The sequence below is a fragment of the Carcharhinus amblyrhynchos genome, chromosome 13 (genome assembly GCF_965287045.1).
Source record: "Carcharhinus amblyrhynchos chromosome 13, sCarAmb.v2.hapA, whole genome shotgun sequence".
NCBI classification, from domain to species: Eukaryota; Metazoa; Chordata; class Chondrichthyes; order Carcharhiniformes; family Carcharhinidae; genus Carcharhinus; species Carcharhinus amblyrhynchos.
Genome location: NC_137336.1, coordinates 40,030,098 through 40,042,498, shown reverse-complemented (window position 1 = coordinate 40,042,498; position 12,401 = coordinate 40,030,098). Strand labels below are relative to the sequence as shown.

At 43.1% G+C, this 12,401-nt stretch overlaps 1 protein-coding gene across 2 annotated transcripts in view; it reads right to left on the bottom strand.

Moving 5' to 3' along the window:
* Positions 1-12,401, bottom strand: part of LOC145351504 (glutamate receptor ionotropic, delta-2-like) — a 380,118-nt gene that overhangs the window by 111,916 nt on the left and 255,801 nt on the right. For both annotated transcript variants that reach the window (XM_080201102.1, XM_080201103.1), the window contains exon 8: positions 9,125-9,244. In XM_080201102.1, coding sequence (XP_080057228.1) covers positions 9,125-9,244 — 120 coding nt within the window. The remainder of the gene's footprint in view (positions 1-9,124; positions 9,245-12,401) is intronic.

Sequence of the window (12,401 nt, the reverse complement as noted above, 5' to 3'; positions counted from 1 at the left end):
TATGTGTTATCTCAAGTCAGTTTTGATCCCGTGACCACATCAGCAATGCTTCTATTGCTCACAGAAATGATTTGGTGATAGAGGTAATTGGTACACAATTGGGAATTACTGGCTTTTTTTCCACACCTGCTTGTGGTAAACTGGTTTCTTCACACTTTTCTTGTTGCGCTTCAAGCTCGCAAATGGAGTCTGGGGAGCTATTATACTTGAGTTTCAGTGAACAAGCAGAAAATAGAAGTTGTACATTCCACAAGTGATTTTGCATCAGAATGCCTTTTCAAAGATGGGGACTCCAGCCACAGACAGTTACATTTTAATGACTGCCCAGAAGCGTATTCAGGCATGAGGTAATCTTTGCCAGTATGGAAACTGCAAACAGCAGACAGCTGACTTTGTGGCAGCCATTTTGGGAGCACACAGTGTCTATTATTCCACGTTTCTTCCTTTTCTTTTAAAAGAATAGAGTTCACATTATGACATTTGTGCACTAGGCATGATATGATGTGGTTTCTGCAGTCAATCTAACTTGAATAATTAGTGTGAGCTCCTTGAGGTGCAAATGCCCCTGATTGCAAGCTGTGGGCAGGGGGTTGAAGGAGCAGCATTCTGATACAGGACATAAAGCTAAAGGGTCTTTTAACATTTAAGCAAAACTTGGACAGGTACATGGATGAGAGGGGTGTGGAGGGATATGGTCCAGGTGCAGGTGAGTGGGACTAGGTAGAAAAATGGTTTGGCACAGCCAAGAAAGGCCAAAGGGCTTGTTTTTGTGCTTGTGGTGTTCTATGGGTCAGGCACCATTAGTAGATTTGTGCTTTCCAATCTGCCACACCATATGCCGGCATATGTAACAACAAGCAGATGCAACCAGATTGTTCATGCAGTATCATATGAAGTGTAGCAAGGAGACATATCTGCTGCTGTGAAGAGACTCACATAAAGATGTCTGTCATCTACCTCATGCATCCCTACCACTCAGCTAACCATTAGGAAAAGCACTAATGTCAAGTGTTCACATATCTCATGCTAACACCAAAGGGGAAACATGGTTGGCAAGAAGCACAAAACATATATACTGAATGAACTAGATCCAAACAACTTTGATAGAAATTGCTTGGGATAAATGGAATGAACAAGGGTTTAGCACAGTGAAGGGTCTGTACATGATATCTTTGTGCAGAGAAAGAAGGTGATGTCGATAAAACTGGTAATGCAGTGGCAAATGGAAAGCTGTTTAAAAATGACAAGTATGTCTCAACTGACTGGTAATGGGTTCACTTCTGTGTCCTCTTAACTACTTCCCATGAAGTCCTTAATGCTACCCTCCTCTAAGGCCTTTGAGACTTGGCTTCTTTGTAAAGCAAAATTTGCAGAAGGCACAAACAAATGCAATCCAAAGATACCAGTGCAACTACATTGCAGGGTACTGCCAGATTGATCCATAGAAATGAAACATACAAATGGAAAGCAGAAATGGGTGCACGGATGACACTGTATTGATGTTCAGCTCATATCCCGAAGGTAGCAGCCACAAATATTTTATCAGCTGCCATTCTTTAGATTATCAAAATTGTCACTAGGATTAAAAAAAATCATAGATGAAAGGGGGAAATATCATGTCTGCTTACTCAGAAGTAGCTTCATTCAACCATCAATCCAACTGTTTTGAACAAAGCTCTCAAAACTTGTGTCGGATTTGACTGTGAATGTTGTTGAAATACAGATGCCTTTAAAATCGTAATGTATTATGACAGTATTCAAAGGGCCACTGAGCCAAACTAAGGCAAACAAAAGTATACGTTTTTGTCAAAAAATATTAGCCGGGATTCTCCCAAAATAATTCTAAGTTCCCAATGTGTGGGAGAAAGGCACTAAATCCTGTCGGGTTTTTTTAGCATGATTTCCAAAATGAATCTCCAGCACTCTAGAGTGTGATTCATGCTGGAAATCAGGAGGAGGGGCCTATTCCCACCCGAGAAGCCAGCAGCATAGCGCTGTGTGGGCCACTGCACATGCATTGATCTGTCAGTGTGGAGATCGGCGCTTGTGCATTGGCCCCCCCCCCCAGTTGTTGGCTTCCCAATCGCTGGGAGGCCTGATTGCTGGTAAGCACCACAATCCCCTAAGGCTGGCCTTGCGACTGCCTAAGCCCTGATCACTAGCCTTCCGGACCTCCTCAGGCTAACCCCTATATCCCTCCCTCCCCTGGCCAGCCCCAATCTCCCCCTCGACAGTCCTGAGCATCCTCCCCAGCAGCCCGGAACACTCAAACCTGGTAACCTCCATCTTCTCCCTTCAAGTGGATAGCTAGTGCTGAATGTCCTCCTTCTCTCCCTCCCCCACTGATCCTCTGGCAGAGGGGAAACAGTCCCCCCCTTTCCCCACTGATTACCCCACCAAAAGGCCTTAAAAGGCTCTGTCTCCTCTGGCCCCACCTGATGCCCAGTAGGCAGTACCAGAGTGCCCCCTGGGCATTGTTAGTTTGCTCTTGGGCAGTGCCAGGTTGGTACTGCTAGACTGGCACTACCCAAGGGGCACCCCTGACCTCCTGGGAGACCTCAATGGCCTCTCTTCCCTTGAGCGGGGTTGGGCTGCCTGTTCCTCATTAGTAGGGAGCAGGAGTAAACCCTGCCAGATGGAACCACTCCCGACAGGGCGAGTTGGGGGAGAGACTCTAGCGGGCCTGGAGAATTCAGTCCCAGGCCTGCTAATCATACTTGAGTAGCACAGCGGTTTTGGGTGAATCGCCTCCATTATCTTCCATCCTTCAACTCAAGGACAACTAATAATAACCAAAAGTTTTCCTTCCTGAATGAATATTTCTCCTGTGGGGCATCACAAGAGTATTGGATGATCACATTGTACCCTTGAAGAGTTGTGCACTATTATAATACACTCATATTTCTGTTACCAATTGACTGTAGTACTAAAGGAGATTTGGTCTCAAAGCACTCAGAAATATGATTATAGTTTCTGTTGTGTCCAGACATAGATGGACACCACAGAAATACACATAGATGGAATCCTTTCCTTCCTTGTAATCTTAGAGTCATAGAATCAATGGCTGGAGACAGGCCCTTCAGCCCAAAATGATCCATGCCAACCAAAATGCCCATCTATGCTAACCCCATTTGCCTGCATTTGATCCCTATCCCTCTAAACCTTTCCTATTCGTATATCTGTCTAAATGCCTTTTAAATGTTGTCAACGTCCCTGCCTCAACCACTTCCTCTCACAGCTCATTCCACGTACGAACCACCCTCTGTGTAAAAAAGTTGCTCCTCAGGTTCCCGTTAATTCTTTCCCCTCATAACTTAAACCTATGCCCTCTATTTCTTGATTCCCCAACCCTGGGGAAAATACTGAGTGCATTCACCCTATCCATGCCTCTCATGAGCTGATACACCTCTATAAGATCACCCCTCAGTCTCCTACGTTCCAGAGGTAAAACTCCCAGCCTGTCCAATCTATGCTGACTGGTGAGCGAGTTAGTCCACCTTATCTTGTCCTTTGAAGATTGACTATCCCCTGTAACACAGTTTACATCACAGCCAGCCATTTATTTTAGTCCCACTGGAAGCCGTGTTGTGTCTGAAACTTCCTAAATGGAATTTGGATTCAATAATAATTAACCGGCTTATTTTGAATGGAACAAATTCACTCACAGCATGTTTTTTTAAAAGGTAACTCAGGTTTCTATAGCCATATCTACATTTCCAAGGTCAGTCTGAACCACTATTGCAGCATTTCTATTAAATTTGGGTTGGGTTGAAGTTTGCAATGACATTTAACTTCATGGGGGCAATTCCCAAATCCCACTGCGCTAATTTTTAACATGGCGGGCTGGGAGAATTGCACCTTGGCCGATTCGTGGGACTCACGCCTGAGTTCCCGACGTGCATGCATCTCCCAGTGTTGGATATTGGGTGCAGTTGGGACCACACTGGAAATTGGCGAGAACAGCAGGTAAATCTACTTTTAATCTATTTTAAGTGTGATTATTAGGCCAGGGACGGAACTCTCTGGGCCTAATAGCATCTCCCACCCAGCCTGTATATTTTCACTCTGGCGGGCTTCAGATTAGCTCCCCACTTTTGGGGAACTAGTGGGACGACCCCGCTGGAATGAGGGGGGGAAAGTCAGGGACCACAGGGGGTCAGGCTGCGGGTATGTGGTGACACCCGGGCATGGGCACTCTAGAAGTGCCAGCCTCTGCCCCCGGCACTGCCCCAAGGGGCAAAATGCCTATGCCCAGGGGGAATCTTGGCACTGCCCATCAGTCTTGGAGCAGTGCCAAGGGGGTGGGGCCTAGGGGCAGTGTCAAGATGGTGGAGGCTGGGGGCAGGGCCAGTTGTGGTCAGCCTACGGGTCGATCAGTGGGGGTTTCCCGCTATCACTCTGCATTTGGATTGATTTGGCTGGAGGGAGGCCAGCAATCGGAGCAGGCTGGGGAGTGGTCTGCCGGGAGGTCTGCCTTCCGTGGGATGCGGAGGGGAATCTGCTGGGTGGGGGGGAGTTGTCACTGCTGGGGGGGCCTGGAAATTGGGTGTTTCTGGATGTGGGGGTCATGGCCGGCCCGGGAATAGATGGGGAGCCTTTTCGGATTGTGGGGCGGTTGTGGGGGGCAGTGTTGTGCAGAGGCCTGGAACTGACAGGCTCTGGAATGAATAGGCCCTGACCCCACCCCCCGAGTTTTTAATGATATTCACGATTGTGGCATCTGCACTGCACTGAATGTGGGAAATTCTTGTCTGAATTAGCACTGAGAAAACAATCATGATTTACACCAGTTTTCTTAGCCAGAAAAGCTCACACATCTTGTTGCATTTGCTCAGAGGTTCGTGCCTCAGACCCCGAAACTGATATGGTCAAAGTTCCCAAGGTTAGGAAGTACTCCAGTGACTTGTTTGGTCATGGATTAAGGGCACCAGCTTATTTGGGATGTTAAAAGTCTGGTGGTGCCTGGGGAATACCATGTTGCCCCGAGGTATCGGTGGGATGGCACTGTGGCTCCCCTTCAAAAAATTCTAGAATGATCTTTAAGGGTCAGAACCATGATTTTGAACTGATTTCTGGTGGACCCGGAGGAAGTCTCTGTCCCCACATCATCCTTCCATGTAAATTGCCTTATTTCCAGTTTTGGTGGTTTCACTTTCATTTGGCCACCTTTGAACTGGAGGTTAGGCCAGGATTGCAGTATGCCTGGTTCTCAGATTAGCTCCTGGCTACTCTAGTAGAATCACATCAAGGTTACAATGGAAACATCCTGGAGCAGGCACAGATTCTTATGACTCCTTATGAAGTTTTGATTGTGTTTAAAGGAATTGCCATCCAACCAAACCAAGAAGAAGTAAACTCTTCACCCTCAGTTCCATCTTCAGTGCTTAAAAAGGCTGGATGCCCTTCTAATTTTGTTGCAAAAGAGCAGAAAACATCACCTGCATTTGCATGAAGCCATCTCAAAGTGAAAGGGCATGTCTTCAACCTGTCGTAAATTATATTGAAAAGTGGGTGGGCAATATTCCAATGGAATGGAACCCCTTTCCATTCTCTGCAGCTGACGTAGATAAAACATTACACTGTCATCTGCATCTTTAAAATCCATGCCAAGCCATCAACAAGACATATTCACATAACATCATGGGTGGAGAGTGGGGTGGCAGGATGCTGAATCTGGGAGTTCTCCCCTTGCCCACTGCTGTGATGTTCCGGGATCCAGGGTTGCTGGCAGCTTCCATTTTGAACTCTGGAGGCAGCCCCAGGCATTGTTCAGGTAAGTCCCGGTATCTGAGCGCCATGTCGTTCCAAATGTGTCTTGCACTTGTGTGTTTTCCTGCTGGCACCATGGAGAATTAAGCATGGGCAGTAGGGCTTCAGCTCAATTCCATTATTATTGGCATGTAAATGAATTTCAGGCCTGCCTGCAGCAGCTTTCCCAATCTGCCATGGCGGCACTGGCAGAAGGTCCTGCGGAAAATTCACACTGGTGTTAAACTGATTGTTGGGCCTTCCGCCCAACTGTCCCCCACCCACTCCCGCCTCTCTCCCCCGCCAGCCATTCAATCTGCCGTCAGAGACAAGGGAGAATTCTGCCCGAGATGTCAAGGCAAAATTTGAAACTTACTGAAATACAAATCTTAACTTGCGCAATTTGAAGCAGGTAACAATATAGACAGCGGGAATTTCCACTTTCTTGGTTAAGGGGCGCTGAAACAAAATATAATACCCCGTCACAGATTGAGAGCAAACTTTGATATTTTTTCCCGTAGATTTGTATAATGCAATAATTGACTGAGTAATTGTGTAAATCAGTTCTCCTGTCAGCTCTGTCTCTTTTGGAATTCCAACTACGGTGAAATTCATTTTTATGTTGCATCACGTGGCCTGGTTGAAACATACCCTGCTGCATTAAATTCTCATAAACTTATAAAAGAGTGTGAACTTGCCAATTCTTGTTATGTTTTATCAGTTGAACTGAGCCCGGTTGAACATACTTTGTTCATACAGAATCTTTAATGTAAGGTTCCAAAGGTACTTCAATGGAGTGTTATCAAACAACATTTGACATCAAGCTGCATAAATATTAAGAAAGATATTTGAATACATGAGCAAAAGCTTGGTCAAAGAGATAGGTAAGGCATAAGGATCATCTTAAAGAAAGTAGAGTTAGAAACGCAGAGGGGTTTAGGTGGAAATCAAAGCGTTAAGGCTTTGACAGCTGAAGATATAGCCGCCAACTGCGGAGGGATTAAAGTCAAGGATGTTCAAGGGACCAGAATTAGAGGAGTACTGAAGTCCTGGCAGGTTAGAGGACTGGAGATTACAGAGAGGAAGAAAGTATAGGTTCAATGCTTATTGAAGCAGCTGCCTCAAGGTTCAGTGTTTGTGGAATTAACAGTCTCAGGGTTCATTGTTTGTGGAATTAACAGTCTCAGGGTTCAGTATGTGTGGAAGCAACAACTTTACAGTTCAGTTTGTGATAGAGGCTTAGGTTCATGGAGAGAGGATTAGTTAGCAAACAGGAATCAGAGAGTAGGCATAGATGGGTTATTTTTGGATTGGCAAGATGAGTTGAGTGCCACAATGATCATGCCGGGGCCTCAACTGTTTACAACTTAGATACTATGTATAGTGGTTAAATTTGTTGATGCCACAAAAATAGGTAGAAAATTAAATTGTGGACAGGACAATAGAAGTCTACAAATGGATATAGGTTCAGTGAGAGGGCGAATATTTGGCAGACACATTACGATATGAGAAAACATGAAGTTGCCCACTGCAGCAGGAAGAATTAACAAAAAACAATGTCCTATTTAAATTGAGAGAGATTGTCGGCCTCTTGCAGACGGATCTGGCTGTCCTGGTAAATAAATCACAAAGTTATCAAACAAGTGATTAAGAAGGCAAACTGAATATTGTTGTTTATTGCAAGAGGAATGGAATAGCATATGAGGGATATTTTGCTACAGTTGTACAGGGCATAGGTGAGACCATATCTGGAGTACGTGTGCAGTTTTGGTTTCTTGATTTAATACAGGATATGAATGCATTAAGAGGAGTTCAGAGAAGTTTCACTAGACTAATACCTGGGACGAGGAAGTCATCTTATGAGGAAGTTTGGACAGACTGGGCTTGCATCCATTGAAGTTTCAAAAAATGAGAGGCAACCTGATTGAAAGTCCTGGTGTGGGGGTGTGGGTGGGATTTGATAATGTGAATGCTGAAAATGTGTTTCCATTTGTGGGAGAGGCTACAAATAGGGGACACAGTCCAACAAAGTGTCTCCTATTTAAGACAGAGAAAAGGAGAATTTTCCTCTTTCAGAGGGTTGAGATACTTTGGAACTCTCTTCCCAGAAAGCTGTGGAGGCAGGGTCAATGAATATTTTTAAGGCAGAGATAGTTAAATTCTTGTTTAATGAAGCCAATGGATATCAGGTGTTGGCAGGCATGTGGCGTTGCGGCTACAATCAGATCGGCCATGATTCTGTTCATGCAGGCTTAAGGGGCTAAATGGCCTACCCCTGCTCCTAATTTGGATGTTTGTTTGTGTGTGGAAGCAGCAGCAACAGGCTCCAGTGATCCTGAACAGTTGACAAGTGAGAGAATGTTCTTCTTCCCACCTTCTTCCTTTTCATTTGCTCAAAGTCTACCACATTTCTAACTTCTCCCATTTCTGACACAAGATCTGACCTGAACTGTCAACTTTGTTTCTCTCTCTACAGATGCTGTTAGGTGTGTTGAGTATTTTCAGAATTTTATGGTTTTGTACAGCAATAAAGTGTTGGGACAGCTAAAAATGAATTAGAAAACCAAGTTTGTTGTTGGAATTGAAGATAATGGTGACACACCTCTGCCATGTACATTTTGAATTAGACACTGCAATGCTTGTTTTTACCATTTGACGTAATTGGACACTGAGGTTTGCTGACTTTGATGGAGCCACTCTGCAAGCAGAAAAGTGCTTGCGTGGACGGGCCCAAAACTAGTTTCAAATTAGGGAGTGACAATCAGCTACAATGAGCTGCCAGGTATATTGGAGCAGGATGACATCTTTTTCAGGGGCAAGAAGAACCCCAGAGAAGATCCAACAGTGTTCAAGATGATCTGTTCTTCTCTGCGAATTTGAGATGTGAGGATAGGTAGGGCATTGTGAAAAATTCCTGATGTTCTGACCTTTTCTGATGCATCAGAAAAATCCAAGCCTGCTCGTGGCTGACCAAACTTTTGCTAAGTACTATGAAGAGTGTACAGAATGGATTTGCTGGGCTATCTCAGCAGATTGTCCAGCTCTGCCCTCTTGACATTTGGGATGGGCCGGTGGAAAATCAATTACCATGCTTTCCCCATCAGAAAACAGCAGAACATTAGTATAATCCTATTTTTGCTTAGGACGTAACCATCATTTTGAAAATACATGATTGGAAACCATTGTTTCATTGTCTTTGAATTTTATACTATAACTACAAGATGAAGGTGCAGCTGATGGCATACACCTTACGAAATTGTACCCAATCAAAAGCAAAATAGAACTCTTGCAATCAAAATACATGGAGAAAATGCATGAATTAAACAAGCACAGTTTAATACCTCATATTAATGCCAGAACACAAAATATTGCTTACACGTTGAAGCCCTCTATCCTTTTCCTCACTGTAACTGGTACCAAGAATTTCAAACAGAACATTGGCATTTGTACCATCATCCCTAAAATTGAGCATTCCCGTTAATCCGCTCACTTTTCCCTATAAATAAAAGCAAAAATACACTTATGGATTTGACATTTAAAGTCCACATGAACAACAAATCTGAAAAACGAGGCAAGAAACAGAAAAACAATTAGCACATATTTTCTTATATTTTTCTGTGGAATTCAATTTATCATTCCTCATACTGAATCAAATGATTGTCAATTTTATAATGAATGCCAAATGAATAAATATAATGCTTTTATTATTTTGGACATACTTTCAGGCCCACAGATGTATGTTTACTGGACAACTCAAATTCAATTCTTATCGTGTAGAATTTTACTGGTACTTTAGTCATTAAATTCTGCCCATTATTCTTTAAAATATAAATGCAAGACTCCTTTGTCTAGTTATCTGTTGTTCTCTAGCATCTTTGGAAATTGAGCATATATAACAAGATATCATTTTGATTAATCTCATATTTAGGTTTATGTCAAATTTAACAGTTCAGGATGGTGATTGCAAGCAGAATGTTGGAACACTCTGATGATCTGGATCTTAAGACAACCGGGCTTCAGAATTGTGGAGTTAGCAACATTGTGAAACAGGAATTTGGAGTTTGGCAGAACGGCAAAGGGGAAACTCCAACTGGAGACACTGAAATCACCAACTCCTAGTGATTTACACAAACCTTCCTCCAAGCGATGTTAATTTTATAGGGAAGAGGTGAAAAGGGACACAATGATGGAGGTGGGGAAGTTGACAATAGGTGATCAGCAAGACATTCCCATAGCCTTCCTTCATAGCCTGGATTTCAGACTCTATATTGAGAGCATGGTGTATAAAAAGTAATAATTACAACATGAGAGCAGTCTGGACAGTAGGCTGATAGATATGATTTTACAATTATGACAGGCCATTGCATGACCAACCTATGAAACTACTTGGGTCCTAATCTCTTGATTCAGTATGAAGGACATTACAGAATTGCTTGAACTGAGATTAAATGGGATCTGTTTTGATGAGTTAACTGGACTTTTCTGAACTAATCGGCTGAATTTAGTGGTTCTCACTCATAATTTGGATGCAATTTTAGGCCATCATTAAGAGACAACTATGTAAGCGAGCATTAAATATATGTAGGCCAGCAAGATATGATTCTAAGGAACTAAATAGCGCTGTTCCACAAATTACTAAATCGATTAAATTAAATTCTCCAAGTTGGCCTTTATAAAAGTTGGAGTGTTATGGTAAGGTTATATAAGGCATTGGTGAGGCCAAATTTAGAGTATTGTGTACAGTTTTGGTCACCTAGTTACAGGAAGGATGTAAGTAAGGTTGAAAGAGTGCAGAGAAGGTTCACGAGGATGTTGCCAGGACTTGAGAAGCTGAGTTACAGAGAGAGATTGAATAGGTTAGGACTTTATTCCCTGCAGTGCAGAAGAATGAGGGGAGATTTGATAGAGGTGCATAAGATTTTATGGGTATAGATAGAGTGAATGCAAGCAGGATTTTTCCACTGAGGCTAGGGGAGAAAAAAACTAGAGGGCATGGGTTAAGGGTGAAAGGAGAAAAGTTTAAAGGGAATATTAGGGGGGGGCTTCTTCACGCAGAGAGTGGTGGGAGTATGGAATGAGCCGCCGGATAAAGTGGTAAATGCGGGGTCACTTTTAACATTTAAGAAAAACTTGGATGGGTTGATGGATGAGAGGATTGTGGAGGGATATGGTCCAAGTGCAGGTCAGTGGGACTAGGCAAAAAATGGTTCAGCACAGACAAGAAGGGTAAAAAGGCCTATTTCTGAGCTGTAATTTTCTAAGGTTCTAAGTTGTCATAGTGGAATGTGAAATTAAGACATCTAGGTTGCAAGTCCAGTAGATCATACCATTCCCTAGATCAGAGGATTTTATTTTCTCAGTGAACACCATATACTATTCATGACAGAGAACAATATAAAAAGCAAAGTACCAGTACTATGCCGCTGAATGCCACTTGAGCATAAAGGAACACTTGACGACTCACCCTCAGTTAGTAGGATAAGTCTGTTTGCTGCTGGTACACAATTTGTGGAATCTTGGTCGGATTTTCTGCTACAAATCTGTCTTCACACTCAAGCAGCTGCTTAAGCCCTCCGGGTATCTTTCAAGGCCTCAACAAGTTTATAATTGAATTGCACAAAAATTGCATGCTGAGAGAAGCTGTCCGCTCCACAGTGAATAAAATGAGGCTTTTAGTGGCATTTCATTATCCTTGATATAAAATGTATTGATAGAAATGTTTGCAAGCCTGTTACAACTTTTTCTATTTCTAGAAGAGCTTGCCATAACATTTAATAAAGAGCTGTCATTATTGAGCCCACATCAAACTAAAATTAATAAATCACTGGATCTCACCCTCCCTTTCCCGCCATGCTATTTACCTATCTTGAATTATCTTGCAAGGGACAGCATTTTGTCTTTTCTCTAGCAAGGGACAGCATTTTGTCTTTTGGGTCAGGATGCTGACATCAGGGTCAAGTGTGGTCACAATTTTGCACAGTGTGCAAAACAGTCAGCTGGCACTAATTTTCCCTGAATTTGCCAAATTAGTGGCCAGAGGGTTCACTGTCCAATAGGTGACTGCTAGCTACAAAAGAAGTACAGCCTGTAATTCAGGAAGGAGAGAGAGAAAGAGAAAAGTGTAGTTCCATCTTGGTGCCCTTTTGGCAACTTATAAAAGTTCTAATTTTTTTTAAATGGCCACAGCCAGACCACTATTTTGGAGGTTTGGAGAAATGAGTGTTGGCTGGGGAAACCAATCAGCCTCTGTTAATTAGCCTGAAGTAGAACTATCTGTCTACATTAATGGGTTGCCCATTTTTAGTCCATCCACTGCCAATCCTACCTCTGGAAAAATGGCTCGGGTGGGATGGCGTTGGTACACCAGCCCACCAGCCAGCTGTGTGAATTTTTGTATCCTCCTACCTCATTCTTGCATTTATAGAGGGCTGCAAATCCTGCCCTTTATTACTTATATTTAATAGAGTTATGTTTCATAATGTGGTGATAGGTAAACCTGTAGAGTGATGGAATCAGATATCATCAATACAATATCAAGAATCAGACATAAGCAACCCTAAATTGAATAGCATTCAAATGGGAATTTAGGCTCATCCTGAGCTGCCCTTGAGAAGGTGAATGGTAGTCTGTTGTTAGATTACATGGAACCAAAC